Consider the following 20950-nt stretch of genomic DNA (forward strand, 5'->3'; position numbering starts at 1 on the left):
GTGCTGTAATGCAGACGGAGTGCCAAATTGATCTCTTAACTGCATCTGCAATCATGTGCTCATGTTGCCACTGACATATTCTTCAGGGGGAAAAATGTTCTGAGTCACGCTTTCCGTGTGTCACACGTTATTGTGTCCAGTCTGCCGTCATTTGAAAACTGCCAAGGCACTGTGGAAAGTGACATTTCCCAGAGGGGTGAAAAAAAAAATCAGCTTCCCTCCATATCTGCTTTTCATACAAGGAAAACAGAGCAGCGAGGACTTGCCATTGTCAAGGTTTGAGGCTGGCCCCTTTTCTCGCCTTGACAAGTCAGCTTTGAATCTGTCCCCTTTTCTTATGTCTCTCTTCAGCGTCTGTGACGGATGCCGAGAAAACAGCACGGGACTCATGATCGACTTATTTCAGATGTGTTCTGGCTTATTTTGTCAATATCTACCGCCTTATTGTCATGTGTAAAATTCGTATTATAATCATAATGCTAGCTCTTTAGGCAGGCATAATGAAGGCCACCGGAGTGAAGACAAAAGACTTTACCATCTGTAAAATAGCTGTCCAGGGCTGCATATCATCTTTGCTGGGTTTAGGGAAGGAAGGCAAGAGAACTTTCCATGAATTGGAGCAATCTGTTATCTCTCACCTGGAGAAGATATTCTGGGGAACAGAGAAAGGGGACAATCCAGAGAAAGCAAGATAAATGGTTACAATAATCTTGTAACTCAAGTCAGGAAAATATCTTACACCTGGGAACTCTGACAGCATGTTTTTCTCCTATGCAAATACAGTTAAGGTTTCTAAAAAATCTTTGAGGTTGACAGCATGATGTATTATTAGAGATTTGATTAGGAGGGAGCTCTCCTCGCTCAGAGGTGGAAGGTTTCTGTATATCAATCAGTTGGCAGGGTGTCTATTTGCCATTTGAAAATATTATGATCTGTTACTGCCAAACTAATTTTCTCTGTTTTGATTTTCAGTATAGGATGGTGAAAGAAGCCCTTCACGAACGTGCCAACTTACTGGAAATCGCTCCCCATTTATCACACCCCTTGCCTATAATGCTCCCAGTTTACAAGTAAGCCTTTGCTATCACCTGTATAGGCTGTGTGCTTGTCTCGGGTAGCAGAACAACATGGGCTCTCGTGCAAACAGTTCTTTCCTGTCTATTTCTTAATGTGGTTTTAATTGGTCCTGATCTTTAATCCATTCCAAATACTTTCTTGGGTGTATTGAAAAAGAAAGGATTTCTTAAATAGTCTCTGTGGACATATGTCTAAGGGCCAGATTTTGAAGGCAAAGGAGGTTGAGTTCTCTGTTTATAATTAATAGAATCTTATTCCAGCTTTTCAGAGAACGTAGGTGAACAGCTGTCTTTAAGGCATTCGAATGAGGTTATATGTGCAGCGTAAGATGTAGACCCCCTTCTCCCAAATTACTCTGATGCAAAATCTGAAGCTACTGTGTACAAACTCAAAGCCCAGCTCACTATATTGGGTTATTTTTACTGTCGAAGTTTTCATAGATGAAATTCATCTGGGAGGTGTGATTATACACGCTCAAACTCATTTCCCTAATGTTAGAACTGTGTGTGAAGTTGCCCGAAGTGGCAGACAGGCCCAGTAACACAAAAAGGTGGATTATGTAATTCTTTTAGACACACGGGTGGTGTAGGGCTTGAAACAGATTTGGTCATTTAGGCCATATTTAGTTACAGATTGCTGAGGGCTTCTTCAGCCTGAGTGTTGTTTACATTTACCAAGGCCTCCAACCCTATGTTGGTTGAATCTATCTCTAGACCTGTGAGGCCCAGGCACAAGGATTTGTTTTGAATGCATCCTGAAGAATTCTAAGATGCAGCAGGGACCAGCCATGGAGGGGATCATAAACTCTCATTGGCTGTCTTCTGCATGGCGGCTGAGCTAGTGTGAGAAGCAGCTACGCAGGTTCTTTTTTCCAGCCCACTACTTGTAGGCATGACTTTGCTTTTCCTGAATGGCTTTCCTTGTAATGTAAGGTGACATTCTATAATGTTATACTGTGTTTCTAAAAAAAGCCCTCTCTCCCTGCTTATGCTGTAGGTGGTGGCAGTTACCTTATTACTGGGTGGGAATCAAGATGTATGATCTGGTTGCAGGAAGTAATTGCCTGAAGAGCAGTTACGTCCTCAGCAAATCCAGAGCCCTCGAGCATTTCCCGATGCTCCAGAAGGACAAGCTGGTAGGAGCCATTGTCTACTATGATGGTATGTGATACGTCTTTTCTTTGTACGAGATATTTTTCTGTCCCGTTATGACCCCTGCGAGTGCCCTGACCCTTACAGTATACCGTAGTGATGAAAGAGGTTTGCATTCTTACTTTTAATGTTAATCTTATGCAGCAAACAAATGTATCCACACCACCATTTTTTTTTTTTTTTTAGTACTGGCTGAAAAACTACCCATGGTGCTTTGCTTCTAAAAATCTTTGTTTTGTTTAATTAATTAAAATAATTTAATTATTTAAAATAATTCCAGGCTGACCTGGAACTCACTGTATAGACTAGTCTAGCTTTACATTTGAGGCAGTTCTCCTGCCTCAGCCTCTCCGGTGCTGGGATTATAGATGTGAGTCTCGGCACCTGGCTGTTTGTGTTCTGTTCTGTTTCCCCTCTCACTTCTACCTGTGCTGCATGGTTGGCTTGGTCCATTTCTCATAGCTGTGAATTTCCCCTGCCCTCATGCCACTCAATTTGTTATATGTTTGGCAGTGAATACTTGCCTTATGAATATATTATGATGTTGAAAGCAGCCGAGGATCTGTTAGATTTTCTCGATGAAACCTCTATTTTCAAGGGGTTATAAACCTAGAGAAAAATGCCCTCTGGGCTGAAATTGACATGTTTTTGTTTTGCATAGGACACGTCATTCTTGACCGTATAATTTATGTGTTGAGGGTAGATGAACAGTGCATCTGTGAACCCAAACTTTAGTGTTTTATTACTTATTTGCTTGCTGGTAGATTTTTTTCCCCTTTTACTTTTACCTAATGTCCATTTGCTCTGTGTTCAATGTGAATTCTGTTGTGTATATAATTTGCATGTAATTATATGAACATAATTTGTACATATAATTTGCACATTTTTGTTCAAGGAAAGTGAACAATATATTTCCAGATAGGCCACAGTCAACAGCAACAATACAAAACAGTACAATCAAAACCATTTATGATCTTCACCAGTCATGTTAAAGCGTGTGCATAGGACTAGAAAATACTGTAAGAATATTCCCTTATAAGAAACAGCTGGACACAGGTGAAGGTACTTGTGGAAAAGGCTTAGCAATTTTATGACACAAAGACATTTAGGCTTTGAATCTCAATAATCCTCTCCTATTACGTGGTCTTTATATTTGGTGTTACATACATGAATTCCTAGCACAAAGGATTTTTTTTTGTGTTGTTTTAGAATATTTGATGCAATATTTTATATTATATTAAGTGATACTGTATCTGCCTTTAAGGCCATCTTTCCTTTTCTTCTCCCTCCCCCAGCTTTTACTTTGTTCCAATGTTACCTTTCTGAATCAATTCAGCTGCCTGACAGGCTTTTATATATAAATGCAGAATGTGTATGTGCAGAGGGGGCAATAGGGACCAAACTTAAGAAAATGTCCTAGGAGCAACAATATTAGAAAAATGTTAAGGGTCTTCGACAAACATTAAAAGCTGGAAAATTAGCAGTTTGTAGGGCTTTTTCAGCATCTGAGACACCACAGGGGGGTGGGCACTTAACTACTTCTTTGGTGCCCTTGATGGAGCCTACATGTTAAAGGACAACCTTCACTGTGAATCTGCTTTCTCTGCAACGGACCCTTAATGTTAATCTATTGTAGTTTATTGGGTGATTACTGTAAAGAGGCTTCTGGTCCAGGAGGAGTAGGCATTCTGTAAATAGCATCCTGTCTATACTCACGTGGAAATGCTTGTGGCCTTGCCCTTCTCTTACTTCTTCCTCCCACCCAAATCCTTTCAAATTTCTACTGTTTTCAATAACATGGGATGTGTTAGGTGCTAAGTCTTCTGTGTTAGGCTGTGCATGCTGGAATTACCCATTGAAGAACATCGGTGTCTTAACTGGGCTCATGACTGTTTTAGTTTGAATTATAGATTCTTACTGTGGCGAATCTGGCGAATCCAGGGAAAATCTGTGTTTTGTAAAGCAGAAGAAACATCCTACTAGAATTAAGAGGAAAAGTCCCCCTAATTTACAATGAATTGACTTTATACTTGGTTAGAGAGTACAGAAATAGAAATTGAGTAAAATTTATTGAAAACTTTTGGTTTTTTGAGACTGGGTTTCTCTGTAGACCAGGCTGGCCTCAAACTCACAGAGATCCACCTGCCTGGCATGCACCACCACTGCCCTGCTTAAAATAATTTCATATTGATGTTTTGAAATTGTACGATCTTCCATCTTGAATGGAAAAATAATTACTCTGGCCATTTGAAATCAAATATTTGTCTCTTCACTTTGTTCTGAAATTCTTCAGGCTGCAACATGTAATATTTAAGGTGAGGCAAGAGCAAAGCTATGAACGAATAGAAGTGTTTGTTTGCTTTCCCTGGGTACCCACAGATCTTGACAACTCCTCTTTTATCCAGTATGGTGTGCTGCGCAGACTGTGTCCCTGTAAAATAAGGAGGAAGGAAATGCCAAGACAAAGGAGTTCAAGGCATTTTCAGAAGCAGGAAAGAAAGCCCTAATCCTTGACTCAAGACCTTTCGAAGAGAAAACCAATCTTTTTGAACCATGACAACCTCGTGTGTATATTGCACAAAAGGTTCATTACTGAGATGAAATAATCTCTCATTCATAAGTAACCATTATGTGGACTTCTGCACGTGGCTCATTGGCTCAGAGCACTTGCTTCACAAGCATTAAGGCCTGAGCTCTCTAGCACTCAAGTCACTAGCTAGGCATGGCCTTCTGTACCTGTGATCTTAGGCAGTAGGAGTGGGCATGCGCAGAAACAGGATGGATAGGGCTTGCCTGACCAGCCAGCCTAGCCTCCCCCCAGCCTCTCCCACCTTCCAGAAAAGAAGAAGAAAAATAACAAATAAAAACTTATCAGGCTCCAGGCTCAATGAGAGACCCTGTTTCAAGGGAATAAGGTGAAGGCAGCTGAGAAAGATACTGATGTCTTTCTTCTCTGGCCTCTTTGCACAGACATGTGTTCCACACACACATGCAAAGGGAAAAGTAAAAAACTATTCCATTACAAGACTGTAAGACAACCCAGTGTATTTCAAAATGAATTCAGGCTTAAAGGAACTTTAAAAACAGTACTTACATTCATATACAGTTACCTATTTTAAAGTAAGTAGAAACAGTTTTTGTAATTTCTACCTACAGAGAATTTTGATCCTAATGAAAAGATTATGCAAATTCATAAAATGAAGTTTTGAGTCATGTCAGAGCTGTATTAACTACAAACTCTCATGAGTAAATACATCATGGAGCTACATCAGCCACAGTGACGATGATGCCTTGGTGAAACATAGTGGCCTAGACCAATCATCATTGTCATGAAGTTGGCCTAGGGGTTGACACAACCTTTAAGGTCTGTTCAGCACTGAACTGTTAGAGCTTTCCCCCCCTTGCATTCATTCATTCATTCATAGATTCATTCATTCATTCATTCATTCATCTATCTATCTATCTATCTATCTATCTATCTATCTATCTATCTATCTATCTATCTTTATTATTAAGAAATTTTCTATTCATTTTACATACCAATCACAGATCCCCCTCTCCTTTGTCCTCCCGCTCCCCAGCCTTCTCCCACAACCCACCCTCCATTCCCACTTCCTCCAAGGCAAGGCCTTCTATGGGGAGTCAGCAGAGCCTGGTACATTCACTTGATGCAGGTCCAAGCCCCTCCCCCTGCACCAAGGCTACACAGGGTGTCCCACCATAAGCACTGGGCTCCCAAAAGCCTGCTCATCTACCAGGGATGGATCCCTACCCCACTGCCAGGGGGCCCCCTAAGCAGTTCAAGCTAAACAGCTGTCTCGCCTATGCAGAGGGCCTAATCCATTGAACTGTTAGAAGCACAAACTGTACAAATATCAAAAGATTTTATTCTTGTTTGATTGATTGATTGATTGATTTTATTTTGAGACAGAGCCCCGTGGGAACAGAGTCCAGTGGGTGGCAGCAGCGGTGGTGTGGCCTGCCCACAGGTCTCTCACCTGCTGGCCAGCTGCTGGGGTCTGCACCAGAGCTGTAGGGTCAAGACAGTCTCATTCTGTAACTCTGGCTGGTCTGGAACTCACTCTGTAGACCAGGCTGACCTTGATCTCCCAGAGATCCACCTGCCTCTGCCTCCTGAGTGCTGGGATTAAAGGTCTGCTCCACCGTACCTGGCTCAAAAGTTTTTAATTACTTAGGGCCATAGTTAGTCCTACATAAATCCTGATAGCTACTGCATATGATCAAAGCAAAATACATTTCTCTAAAAAAGTTCCTATAAGTCATGGAATAAAATTTTCTTGCATTTTGCTTGTTTTATGTTTTCAGAGACATGTTCTTACTATGTAGTCCAGGATGGCCTTGAAATCGTGTCTCCCTGCCTTCCCAGTGCTGGTTTTGCAGGTGTGTTCCACCAGACGTCGCTCCCCACACTTTCTGATGTAATTGTATATTCATTTTTGTGTATGGCCTAAGTATGACCACCATGGTATTTCACTGTTAACTGTTAAAAGACAAATTGATGCTTATGGAGGAATAACTGCTATCTTTTTAAATGCAGACAGAGTAAATGTCAAGTTTCTCAGTGAAATCCATATGAAATGAAAGGATACAAGTCACATACCAGATTTTCCCTCTAGTTACAATATCTTATATTCTTTATTGAACATATGTAATTCATTCCCTAGCTTTCTCTCTGAACCATGGCTCCATGTCTCCTGTGAGCTCCTAGTCCTTGACTACTCGAGTCTTACTAGTTAGGTCCTGGATACCCGGTGTGCATTAAGAGTTCCCAGGTAGAGAGAGTGGTGACCAAGCCATTCTCTAAGAAAGTGGGAAGGTGTCGAAAGCTTCTATGCTTAGATGCTTGGCAGTCTGTTAGATTATGTGGTGGCTGCTGGAGTGTAGCCTGGTTCCTAGGAACTTATTTCCTCTTCTGTCAGCTTTAGTCTAGCTTTGTAGCTCCTGACAGTGGTGGCACATCCTGGTAATCCCAGAACATGGGAGATGAAGCCAGCACGTTCAGGAGTTCAAGATCATACTCAGTTACATACTCAGTTCTAGGCCAGCCTGGGCTCGATAAGACCTTGCCTTCTCTGTCTGTATGTGTTTGGAGACCACTTCTCACTATGTAGCTCTGGCTGGCTTAGAAATCACAGAGATCAGCCTGTCTTTGCCTCTGCAGGGCTGGGATTAAATGCATGTGCCACCACACCCAAGACCATGCCTTAAAAATAAAAATTCCAGTTCCCAGAGTGGATCCCTGGTGCACTCTAGATGGACTTTAGTCATCCAATCATCTGCACAGAAAAAGAGATATAATTAAAAATCATTAAATATTTAAAGCCATCAAATAACCCCATTAAAGCTCTGTAAAATGAAATGGGGGAACAAAGTCATAGCTTTAATTTTTTCCTTTCTGCCAGTCAAGACACTGACAGAGAAAGATGTCTCACTGTATACCTAACAGTGCTTGTAAGTGTACCTTATGCACACATGAAAATAGCAACTGGAAGAAATTGTATTGGCTTTCCCAGTGTAAATAAAAGTTGGTTACACTCTTGTTTCAAAGGGGAAATTAAAGCCTATCGTTCACTAGAATATTCATTTTTATTCCATCTTAAAACTCACAGCGTACAAAGATGCATTCAGCTGGTGAGAGAGCAAAGCCAATTTAATCTCTGGCTCCCCTGAGGTAAATGTAGTTCACGGTCCTGCCCCCACCCCAACCTCAGCTATAATCCCTGGCTCCTGGAGGTAAAAATGCACTGAAGTGAGGAAAATTCTGCAGCAGGATATAATGATCCAAAATGACAGGGACAATAATGACAATGAATTTCATGTCTCCCAGTCATGAGCTGAAGATGCTTGACTAGGCTGACGTACACAATTAAATTGTTACAGGTACAGCAGGGGATTGCAGTTAGCTGTGCGCTTTGGGGAAATGATGCCTCTGGCAAAAGGCAGATTGTAGAATACAGCCTCTTTGTTAGGAGCAGCCTATTACTCCTTTACGCATGCACCCAGACTGTACACTTTAATAAAAGAAAGCCCAAGTCAAAGACCAGTCTTTTAAGGTATTTATCTACTTTTAAAGCTTAAAGGAAAATCAATTACTCAATACCTCACAGGTGATTTTTTTTTTTACTTATTTTATTTTTTTTTCATTGCATTCTTCCCCTCCCCCTCATTGACTGACTAAAACACAAATGAAATGAAAATGGTGTCAATGTATTATATCTATAAGCAATAGGTTGAGCTTTTTGCATGTTACCTACTTAAACACAGACACCCTGACTTCTCCAGAGTCATAGAAATAGGTTGACCAGATAACCGAACATTGTAGACTTATGAACAATGCCCACTGCCTGTTTTCAAGTTTTTGGACTGCCTTTGCTGTTTAACAGGGTTTCCCCCCCCCCACAGGTTAGAAATTTTGAATTAAGAAATTTTTTATTCATTTTACATACCAATCATAGATCCCCATCTTGTCCCACCTCCTGCCCCGACCCAGCCTTCCCCTCTCAACCCCATTCCCTCCTCCGAAAAGGTAAGGCCTCCCATGAGGAGTCAACAGAGCCTGGTACATTCAGTTGATGCAGGTCCAAGCTCCCCTCCCCCTGCATCAGGGCTGTGTAAGATGTCCCCCCATAGGTAGTGGGCTCCAAAAAGCCTGCTCATGCACTGGGGATAGATCTTGTTCCTATTGCCAAGGGGCCCGTTAAGCAGATCAAGCTACACAACTGTCTCCATTATGCAGAAGGCCTAGTCTGGTCCCATGGAGGCTCTACAGCTGTTGGTCTAAAGTTCATGAGTTCCCACCAGGTTGATTTTGTTGTCTCTGTAGGTTTCCCCATCTTGATATTGATGCCCTTTGCTCATAGAATCCCTCTTCCCTTTCTTTGACTGGACTCCTGGAGCTCAGCCTGGTGCTTACCTGTAGATCTCTGAATCTGCTTCTATTAGGATGAAGGCTCTATGGTGACAGTTAGGGTATTCACTGATCTGATTACCGGGGCAAGCCAGCTCAAGCACCCTCTCCACAATTGCTAGTAGTCTAAGCTGTAGTCATCCTGTGGATTTCTGGGAATTTCCCCTAGCACCAGATTTCTCCCTATCCCCATGATGTCTCCCTCTATCAAGCAAGGTACCTCTTTCATTGCTCTCCCACTCCATCCTTGTTCCAGCTTGACCTTCTCTTCCCTTATGTTCTCCTCCCCCATCCCCTACCCTCCACCTCCTTATCCCCAGTTTACTCATGGAGATCTCATCTATTTCCTCTTCCTCGGGTGATCCAAGCATCCCTCTTGGGGTCTTCCTTGTTAGCTAGCTTCTCTGGAGCTGTTAACACAGTTCTTTAAATTGGAGCATTGTCTCCCAGGTGGAGTGCCTGAGCCTCATCTACTATGTTTTAGGAAGAACACTCTGTAACTCCTTAGATTTTTACTATCCAATTCTTTAGAAATTTTACTTGTTTGTGATTCAAATGTATATAGCATATGAGCACAGTAGTCCATGTATGTGGTTTAGAAAATAACCATAGAGGCTGAGGCTATATACTGATACTCACTTTACTTTTGAAGTACTCAATTTTTCATTTTTCAGTCACTGGGAAGGTAATCATTTTATTTTTTTTGATAACTTGGTTATTTAAATGTTTTCAAGGTAAATATATTTATCAAGAGAAAATATTTTGAAAGGTGAACATTACCAGTGGTCCTTCATTTCTCAAGGTCTGTAAGCTTTGATTGATTGAGATAACTGAAAAGAAACCACACTATTAAGAGGGGTGTTTTCTATGGCCACATTTCTCTGAATGCACCCAGTCTCATCTGGAGTAGAGGGATATCATCTTGGACTCAAAATTGCCAAAATTTGGCACAATATAATAAAACTTTGTGAATACTATTTTTATTGTAGTCTCTTAAATGAAAAAATCCATTAAGTTCTAGTTGCACATAATTCCCATGGTTCTTAGCATTTTCAGGTTCTTATTATATAAAGTTTAAAATTACATAAATATTAACACATAGAATAGGGCATACATATCATATGTGTAAGTTATAGAACATAATAATATAGACTCTGGAATTTACAACTAGTCTTAGAGTCCAGAATATTCCCAGTACTGAAGCTGTCTACGACTATTCCACATGCCATCATTCTTCCTGTTTCCTAGATTATGGATCCTGCTTTTTTAAAATATCTTAGCACATAGACATTTTTAAGTAAAATACTATTTAGTTTTGTTTTTAAATTTTGTAAAATAGTTATACAATGTGCTGTAAAAGTTGTTACAAACTCTTTGCAGAGCAGATGGATACACAGTGTGAACTAGATCCAGACACTGTTACTGTATATGACCCAGAACGTTCTTACATATGTCCACCAGGAGATATGTACAGAGAGGTCCATCAATTTGCCACGTCTGATTGAAAAATGGAAATAAAGGAAATATCCCTCAAAAGACAAATGAATGATTTATTTTAATTTACATAGTGGAATTAAACCAGTATTGAAAGTGAATGAACTGTGAACTGAACAACGTGGATGAGTCTTAGAAATAGGATGATACAGTATGCTTAATGTCATCCTGAAGAGCTGCTTTACAATTTTACTGTATTTTCAACCACACACTGCATATCTACGAATTTAGGCTGTGATATCAGGCTGGGTGGTGGTGGTGGTGGTGGTGGTGGTGGTGGTGGTGGTGGTGGTGCACGCCTTTAATCCCAGCACTGAGGAGGCAGAGGCAGGAGAATCTTTGAGTTTGGGGCCAGCCTGGTTTACAGAGTGAGTTCCAAGACAGCTAGGGCTACACAGAGAAACCTTGTCTTCAGAAAACAAAACAAAAAACTCCCCAAACCCTAACTTATAGGCAAAAACCTAATTTATAGGCTATTTTGAGGTTTAAATAAACAAATAAATGGAAAAAACTTTATAGACAAGTCACTTTCCAAGTGTTGTTATATTTGGGTTGGGTCTATGGCTATCCTACCACATTTCTATTTTCCATTGAAAATATTCTAAAGTGAGTATTAGTTCTACAAGCATCCTCTTATGTATTTAAATTTCAAGATTTTTTTCCAGAAATATTTGCCAAACCTTTTTAGGGGAAAACCTTGTGCCGATGAACATGTTCCAAATAAGAGATAATGTTTTATAATCTCGGGATTTAAAACAAGATGTTTTCAAAGAACATTATTTCAGATTATTTGCCTCGTGGATGTCCATTTCAAGCATATTTGTTGTTGTACTCTTCTGTCCGTACGCAGTTCTCCACTTGTAAACGGACCACGTAGTTGTCCTGCTGATCCCCTCCTCCCCTCTCCCCTGCTGCATTTCTCTTCTGCTTTGCTGTGGGTTACGTAAATGAAGCTGACATCATTGCTCATATAGCAGGCATTTTTTTTTCTTTTGCCCTCAAATGCTGCCTTTTTGCCATTCAGTGTATCTGGATACCAACTAATGCTAAATGAAATTTGACATATCCCCCTAAGAAACAAAACTTATAAACTGTGGCTTCAAAGGAAGCCTTGAATAAATAGGACACACCATGTCCACCCAGGCTAACATCCAGCATATGCTTCGGCTTTCTGATGACGAGGCAGAGCCCCAGAGCCCCCAGGAAACTTGGCAATCGTTTATTGCTCACTTGGCAGGCATGTATTAAACACCAGGCTTTCATTCTCTTATGGTTATTTTTTAAAAAAGCACACAGAAGTAGACCTGATCAGGTGTAACACACTGAATTAGCAGATGCCTTGTATATAAAAGTTTGAAAACTGCCGAAGACTCACTAGTGGTAAGGTGTGTATAAAGTGGCCTGAGCAGATAGACCTGGTGGGTTCAAGAGAAAGCTCTCCTCCTCTCCCACTCTTGCTCAATGGCCCTCGGAGAGCGGAAAAAAGGGATCAAAGGCAAAAGCTGTTATTATATTAAAAACCTGGGCATTTGGCCTCTCAGTTTGCTTATTCTTCCCAAAGTAAATACGGAATCTATTAACAAGTCATTGTATCTGTCAGTAACATAAAATTATGAACCTATGAGTTTTGAGATAATTCACTACATATGTGGCAGATAGTCTTCATCCTTTTGACCAACAGTGTTTTACCTTTGGTTTAACAGTATGCTTTCTAAGTGATTTTCATAAGTCATTTTAGTCAACTCAACCCTATGTATATATGCTGGGATAAGGTGTTATGATCCATATTTTTCAGGAAGGAAGGGAAGAATGTAGCTAAATATTTGGGTCAATATTTTGGATACACAAAGTTGTGAATGTATTTGGTTAGTTTAAATAACATTACAGAATGAAGCTTATACTATCATGATTTCTATTCACCAGTGATGTTTTGTTTCCTTTCTCGTTGCTATGATAAAGCACCTTTCAAAAGTAAGTGTAGGGAAAACAGGGCTCATTTTGGCTCACAGCATACGTATGGGTATCTATCATAGCTAGAAAGACACAGTAGGTAAGGAACACGGTGGCAGAGGCTAATCAGAGAGTAAATGGGAAGTGGGGGTGGGCTATAAACCCTCAAGGCTCACCCCCAATGACCAACCCCCATTCTGCTGAGAGACTCTCCTAAAGGGTCTGCAAGCTGTCCAAGCAGCACCAGCTGGAACCAAGTGTTTCAATACTTGAGTCCATGGGGAACATTTTATGTTCAATCCACAATTAGTTTTTGAATTTGTCACACATTAAAAAACATAATGAGGCATTGAAGCATTAGCTGCTTTTTCAGAGGAACTGAATTCCATCTCAAGCACCCACTTAGTAGCTCACAACTGTTACTAACGCCAGTCCCAGGGTATTTGAGCCCTCTCCTGGCATCCAGGGGCACTGCATGCATGTTGTGCACAGACATACATGCAGGCAAAACACCCATACACACAATAATCTTTCTTTCTCTGTCTCTCCTCCCCTCCCTCCCTTCCTTCCTTCTTTTTTTTTTTTTTCCCTCTGAGATAGTGTTTCTCTGTGTAGCCCTGGTTGTTCTGGAACTCACTATATAGACCAGGTTGGCCTCAAACTCAGAGATCCGTCTGCCTCTGCCCCGATTGCTGGGATTAAAGGCGTGCGCCACCACCGCCCGGCAACATTTCTCTAAACATTTAAAAAAAAAAAAACAAAAAAAAAACAGTTCAACAAGGCATGCTTTTATTACCTATAGAGAAGAAATGAGAATAATACAGCAACAGCTACTTTCAAAACTTGCAAACTAACTTATGACCAGACTTCACCTGTGTTCTCTTTGCTTCTCCCCAGAACTCACTTAACGAATGTTAAATCCAAGGATAATCTGTATTGACAGTTCTTTATCTCCTTCCTGGGACTTGAACCCGGGGCCTTCATTGTGTATGCTGTGCAAGAACTGCATGGCTGGGTTATAGCCCAGTCCTTAGTCTGTGCCCATGAAGGTAAAGATTCTGTTTTAAACGTAACCACACCACAGAGCTTAACAATAATACTTTAATATCTAGTATCTGGTCATGTTCACATATCCCTTGTAACCTCATAATTTTGATAAGACTCTGGAATGAGAATTCAACTTATAAATCAGACATTTCTCAGCGATCAAGAGGTGAAGGCTGATGGTCGAAATAAGAAGCCATCATGGGCAACACTTTTTTCTTCTTCATAATACAAAACAAAGCAAGGTGTGACTATAGTTCGGTAGCAGAGGACTTGCATCAAATGTACAAGGACTTGGGTTTGATAAGTCATAGCTCTAAAAATGGGAAAGTTCTAAAAGGAACCTCCCATGCTATATGTGCTTGCAATTTCAGCACCCTGGAGCTCGAATCACGAGGAATTAGGAGTTTGGGGTCAACGTGTGCTACAAAGAAAGGCCTCCATGTTTCAAAAGGCCCACCAACCAACAAACAAACAAAAAAAACCCAAACAAAATATTAGCTAAAATTTTATACTCTTAGATAGACATAGTTAAAAAATAAATGGGACAGTGATTAAGAGCACTTGCTCTTGCAGAGGACCTGGGCTTGGTGATACACAACCATCTGTAACTTCAGTTCTAGGGTATCTAACATCCTCTCCTGACCTCCATGGGCAATAGGCACACGTGTGCTGCAAACATACACATACACACATGCATATACATATATGCACACAGGCAAAACACTCATATACATAAAATAAAATGAAATTTAAAATATACTGAATATAGGTGGCCAGGCTTAGCATCAAGTACCTTCAGCACTGAGCCATCTAATTTCCCCTCACCCCCTGCTTTTTTTTTTTTCTTTCTTTCTAATTTTTATTTTAACAGGTCTCACTATGTAGCCCTGTCTGGCCTTAAACTCACTGAGATTCATCTACTTCTGCCCCTGTTAAAAGCCGGTAGCATCAGCTGGGCGGTGGTGGCGCACGCCTTTAATCCTAGCACTTGGGAGGCAGAGGCAGGCGGATCTCTGTGAGTTTGAGGCCAGCCTGGACTACAGAGGGAGATCCAGGAAAGGCTCCAAAGCTACACAGAGAAACCCTGTCTCGACCCCCCCCCCCCCAAAAAAAAAAGCCTGTAGCATCACTCCCAGCCTCCATTTTTTTTTTTGTTTGCTTGTTTTAAATCACTAGGTTTCCCCAGCCTTTCTTTGTCTCTTGTTGGTTTCCTTTAACGTGTCCCCTGCATTTCCTGTCCCAAGAACTGGTTGCTGGACAGGAAATGGCATCCATAGGCTGGAACACCCTCGGGTGTCATCTTGTGGATCTCACCTGATCTTGAATTTGCAGTATGACAGCTAGACACTGTGGTTGGGGTCTTTTGAAGGTGTCTTCCCCGATCAGTTTGGGGCCTGGGGAGGAAGGCTGCAGTAGTGTGGCACTGGCTGACATCACTCTCCTCGCATGGGCGGGCACTCTGCTGTGTTCTCATCCACTCCTTTTCATGGTTCTCCTTGTATGGCTAGCCTGGATTTCCTCACAGGATAGTCAGCCATCTTCATTGGTAGCTGGCTTACCTCAAAGAACACCTGAGGGACCAAAGCAGAAACCCAGGACTTCTTTTGACCGTTCATTGCCTTGGAGTCACACACTGTCCCCTTTACATTGTGCTGCTTGGACTGAGTCCCAGAGGCAGCCAGATTTATGGTTTCAGATGACACAAGAGGAAGGAAAGTAGGAGGTGGGGTTTGTTGGGTAGAGAAGGAGTGGCTTTGCTGAGGACTTTAAGGAGGCACAAACACAGTTTGGCCAGAAGTGCTTACTCTAGGAGGTGGCCAGAAGTGCTTACTCGAGGAGGTGGCCAGAAGTACTTACTCTAGGAGGGCACGTGTGTGTGTGTGTGTGTGTGTGTGTGTGTGTGTGTGTGTGTGTGTGTGTGTGCTCCACAGCGTTAGGATGTCACATCCTTCTTCAGCTATGGTTGCTTAGCTCATCACAGTATTCCATTAGCGCTTGGGGGATTTTAAAATAGTTCTTTCCTAATTCTGTTTTTCCTTACTCAACTATAATGTTCCTCTTTCAACCATTTGCTTCATTTGGAAACCTTGTATATAAGTATATTCTGCTTTGCTTCTTAACTTATTTATGAGTTTTCAAAAGTAATGGCCAAGTAGTTTTCCATTGTCTTTGTAAGTGTATTGAGATTGTTTTAGGGACTACCAGTATGCACTCATTTAGGTGTGTATATTTGACAAGACTATTAGAAATACTGATGTTCACATTGTCACTTCCTTAAGGCACTTCTGATATTCTGTTAGTGGCCTGTCATGATGTATGTGCTATCCTCTAGGTCAATCTATTTTGGGATTATTATGAAACTTTACTATGCTCCTCTTTTTATAAAAACAAAACACAACATTTTTTTTTATTTGTTTTTTGTGTGTGGATGCATGCCCTGGTGGCATGGGGGCCAGAGGAAAACTTGCAGGAATGAATTCTCTACTTTCACCATAAGGATTCTGGGGCTTGAACTCAGGTCACAAAGCCTATTGACGGGTACCTTCACGAGATCTTTGGAAGCCATTTCTCCAAGGAAGAAATGTGTGGGGAATGTTCACCAGCAACTGGATATTCATTAATGCTGGTTGGTATTTATTCTAAAATCTAGATTAGGTTTTATTTTGCTTTTAGAGATAATCTCTTGCTGTGCAGTCAATGCTGGCTCCTACTTCTGTCTTCTCAGTGCTGGGACTATTATAGGCATGTGCCACTGTGCTTGGCTTGTAATTTTCTTTAATTTTTTTAAAGATTATAATACAATTACATCATTTGCCCCTTATCCTTTTCTCCCTCCAAACCATCCCATATACCCCTCCTGGCACTTTTTCAAGTCATGAACTTATTCATTAATTGTTGTTTTATAATGTATATGTGTGTGCATTCACATGCAATCGTGCACACGTATGCACACGCATGCACACACATGCATGCATGAACACACACACACATTCCTAAATACATAAGTACATATAATAACTGCTCAGTCTATATAATGTTATTTATACACATGTTTTCAGGGCTGACTGTTTAGCCCTGGATAACCAGTGGGTGCGCTTTGGCCTGCAGAAGACTGTTCCTCCCACTCTTAGCATTCCTTACTTGCCTGTACAGTTGTCTTTGTGTAGAACTCCGTGAGCTTTCCCTATCCGTGTTAGCACATCTATTGGTGTCGTCCTTGTTCAAGTCATGCTTAGGCAGCCAGGTTGGTGAGAGTTTATGGTTATAGTTTCTGACATTTCTAGGAGACATAATCTCACAACAAGCTCCGCGTGCCTCTGGTTCTGACAATCTTTCTGCCTCTTCTTCGACGGTCCCTGAGCCTTATGTGCTGGGGCTGTATTGTGGATGTATCCATTGGGACTTGTGTTATGGTCTGTGTTGCAAAGAGACGTTTCCTAGATGAATCTGACTCACTTGTGGGTCAAATTATTAACGACAGATATTTAGGCTGTACTTGGAGATTATGCTGGTAGTTAGGTGGTGGTGTAAATTTTTCTGAGAGATCCATGACTTCATTAACCTTGGATAGTTGGCTAGGTTTCCAGTAGCAGGCATGATTTTCCTCTTGTTGAGTGGGTCTTAAGTCCAAACAGAGAGCTGTTGGTTACTGCCAATGTATTTGTCGTTACCTCTCTTAGGGCTATCTTCTGGCTCAGCAAATTTTTGAGCAAAGAAAAAACACATGGTGAGTTCGTAGATATAATACAACTTTAAAATTCAAGTGTGGGGTTTTTATTTAATCTCAGCCATCATATTTCCAAAGAAAACATTGTTTAGCACAATTTAATTTTGTTTTCAATTATATTACTGTCATTAGGGTATATATCAATGAGTACAAAGAAATCATTCTTTTTTAAAGATACTTCACATAGTTCCCGTCACTGTGGTTATGCTACCAAGTGAATTAACAAAATTCATTTTATTTTTGCTTTAGACCATTATAGATGTGTCTTCTAAAGTTACATTTTAAACTTACACAAAGGCTTACAAGGCTTAAGAGTTAAAGCCACCAGTTATTCAAGCAAGGAGAGATTTTTCTTTCTTATTTTACCTTTCCTCTTAAAGGCAATAGTTACTTTGGGTGGGTGTATGTGTGTGTACACGTGTGGTGCATGGGCACATGTATGGGCAGGTACGCATGCCCACAGGCACATGTGGAGGCCAGAGGAGGACTAAGACATCCTGCTCTGTGGCTGCCTGCCTAATTCTTCTGATACAGGGTCTCTCACTGGACGTGTTGTAGGATGGTGACCAGAAAGTTCCAGTGGTCCTCCTGTCTGCTTGCCACCATGTTGGAGTCACAGGCACTCATGGTCATACCTAGCTTTTTAATGTGAGGTCTGGGGATTCACACTCAGGTTCTCGTGCTTATATAGAAGAAGCTCTTACCTACTGAGCCACCTCCCCAGGCTCCTGGTAATTATTTTTGTCTTAGAATTTTAATGTATCCTTTAATTATGAATGATAGTGGTAGATAGTTATTATCAGCCTCTGGCCTCTGGACTCAAATTCATAGATGACTGCACTTGTACAAGCAAGTACACATGTGCACAGCACACGCAGTAACCAGGTTAGCTGGTTAGATCAATGTGTACACAGCATTATATAAGGGTCAATAAACCATACAGCTCAGTTATTTTTCATTTGATAAATGAAAATGAATCTTGTTTCCTTTCTTTGGATGCCATAAAAATGGCACATCCACCAGTTTTATCTGTATAGAAAACTTAAAATTAGTCTTTGAGTCTGAAATGCTATTATTATCATTATGTAAAATATGCTCTGATTTGTTTAAATTGCTAAAACCTAGTTCATATCATCTGCTTGCACTGAATGCCAATCTCCTTAGTCAGACTCAATGCTCATGCTAATTATAGTCTTTTAAATAGATGGGCTGGTCTTAGACTAATACATAAAATTATATACTTCTTGGAAAAATCCCATTTTTGATATGGATCATATAATAGTGCATTTAAAAATTTTTAGAGATGAAGCTAATTAATTGTAGTTTGAGGTTAAGATTTTAAGATTCAGGGGCTTTCCTCTTTTGTTTTAGAGATCTTGGGGAAAATGCATGGTCAGGTACAGGCCATGCTCAGGGTGCTGCATTTGAAAATCGAATGTAAATTTCCAGTTGTGTTGATCTCAAAGTACCCCTGCAGAAGTACAGTACAGGGCACATTTAGAAAGAAGGAAAGACAGAAAGATTTGACATTAAATTTTAAAGACATAATAGAAGATAAGATACTATAGTGATTGATCATCAGGAAACTGTAAGGATTGGTCTTTTGGGAACTGATTTTTTTTTTTTAAAACTTCATTGTACAGTTTAATGCCTACTTACCTATTGGTGGGACTGGGAGGTGTTCAAGTTCTGACTACTTCTAATGTTAGCCCTAGCAGCCTTTCTAAGTGAACCTTTGTGTTTTTCTAGGAAAATGCTTATCAAAAGGCAGAAGGGGGGGGCACAAAACAATCCATTTTGGAGTTCTGGGGATGGGTAGCAACTGTCTGAGTGGAACAGAAAGCCAGATTACTAATATGCACTTGGTCTTCTACAAAAGAGCAACAATAGTACGAGTATTAGTTCAATTAACAACTCTACACTGCAGTTTCAGTTACCTTTCTACAAGCAAGAGCTAGAAGCCCAATCGGAAGCTGTGAGGGAGGGGGCCAGTAAGACAGCTCCTCCCCTTGGTTAAAGCTCTTGCCACCCGGTGATGATGTAACTGGGCTTCAGCACTAAGTCTAAAAGAAGTAAGTTGTGGAAAAATCACTGCGACATAGTCCTTGTGAATATGAGTAACACCTTGACGGATCACACTCTGGAGCTGACAAGATTATTATTTCCGGATACCGATTTTCAAAGCAGTTTTATTACCTCTCGTGGTACTTACTCAGATCATACTTTACTTTAGTAAAATACTTGTTAGATTACTCACAGAAAGTATGAACCACATACCACCTACTCTTAAAAACTCAGCTTTGTTCACTAACCATGACTGTACACATGCAAATATTGCTAGTTATATGAAATATGTATGTCTATTATAACATGACCAAACATATAAACATGCTAGTTATATGAAACATGTATGTTATATAAATCAAGATCATACACATGACCGTACACATACAAATATGCTAGTTATATGAAATATATATGTCTAGTATTTAAAGTAAGGTCAGTATTTAAAAGAAATTTCTAGTGTATTTTTTCTTATCATACCTTTGGGTAAAATTTAAATCATAATGCTCTTTAAATATAAACAGGAAAAATAAATTTTTTCACTCAATTATATCAAATTTTAGAGTAGCAGAGGATACCATTTAAAAAAAGCTAAGCATAAACATTATTAACACAAGCATAATGAAATACACATACAATTTAGAGTAATATTTAAAGTAATATAAATACCTAGATGCAATTAAACACCTCACTCACTAAAGTCTAATTATTTTAATTTGCTGTTTAATTTAACCTTGGCCCTGTCTGCTTCCTACCCCACCCAAATGTGAACAGAATTAATTTATCCCATCAATTTTAATTTAGACTTACCTTTCCCCCTTTTTGTTTCTGGCTCTCAGTTCCACCAGCTCTTAACCACACCCAAGTTGCAGCTGAGCATCCCCTGTGCCAGGGGTCATCTACCAGTCTGTGAGGTCATCTTCCTCCTTCCCAGCTGTTCTGGCTCCGCCCTTCTTGGGGAAGGTCCTTTCGGGAGATGCTCTTTCTTTCCCTGTCGATTTCAGACTGTGTACCCAAGTTAATTCCCTTTGAATTCTAACATGTTCACCATCCTTTTTATAAATACTAAGCCTAAATTTTCAAGACATCGGGGATGGGGTAGGTTTGTGACCCCAGCAGGCCTTATTTGAGATTATTCACTAGTTTAGGATTTGCCTGGAGCAGTGTTTTCCACAAACTCCATGAAATCCAATTGGAAATTCCGAGTCTAATCAACAGCAACAAACAAGGCCATTGAGAAGTGAAGAAAGGTTTGGGAAAGAAGTGACTCCTCTTGGCTTCTGTGGCCTGTGTTTGATTCATACACTGTCTAGGAAGCCACAGAGCCAGGCATTAGAACTAACTCACCATCTATAAAGCTACAGTGCTTTGCATCAGGCAGAGAATCTGTCCTCTGGGAAGGCCTCTGGACACTGTTACCTCACATTTTCAAGTTGCCCTCACCTTCCACAGAAGGGCTATAAAGGAAGGTATGCTGGGTGAGCAGGAGTCCAGGAGGGAGGGGGGCTGTAA

General features: G+C 40.6%; 1 protein-coding gene across 6 annotated transcripts in view; it reads left to right on the forward strand.

Annotated features, from left to right (window-relative positions):
* Positions 1 to 20950, forward strand: part of Gpd2 (glycerol-3-phosphate dehydrogenase 2) — a 152086-nt gene that overhangs the window by 76155 nt on the left and 54981 nt on the right. For all 6 annotated transcript variants that reach the window (XM_015986392.3, XM_006992807.4, XM_076569499.1 and 3 more), the window contains exons 5-6: positions 973 to 1070; positions 2074 to 2237. In XM_015986392.3, coding sequence (XP_015841878.1) covers positions 973 to 1070; positions 2074 to 2237 — 262 coding nt within the window. The remainder of the gene's footprint in view (positions 1 to 972; positions 1071 to 2073; positions 2238 to 20950) is intronic.

Source organism: Peromyscus maniculatus, chromosome 4, assembly GCF_049852395.1.
Source record: "Peromyscus maniculatus bairdii isolate BWxNUB_F1_BW_parent chromosome 4, HU_Pman_BW_mat_3.1, whole genome shotgun sequence".
In the NCBI taxonomy this organism is placed as follows: domain Eukaryota; kingdom Metazoa; phylum Chordata; class Mammalia; order Rodentia; family Cricetidae; genus Peromyscus; species Peromyscus maniculatus.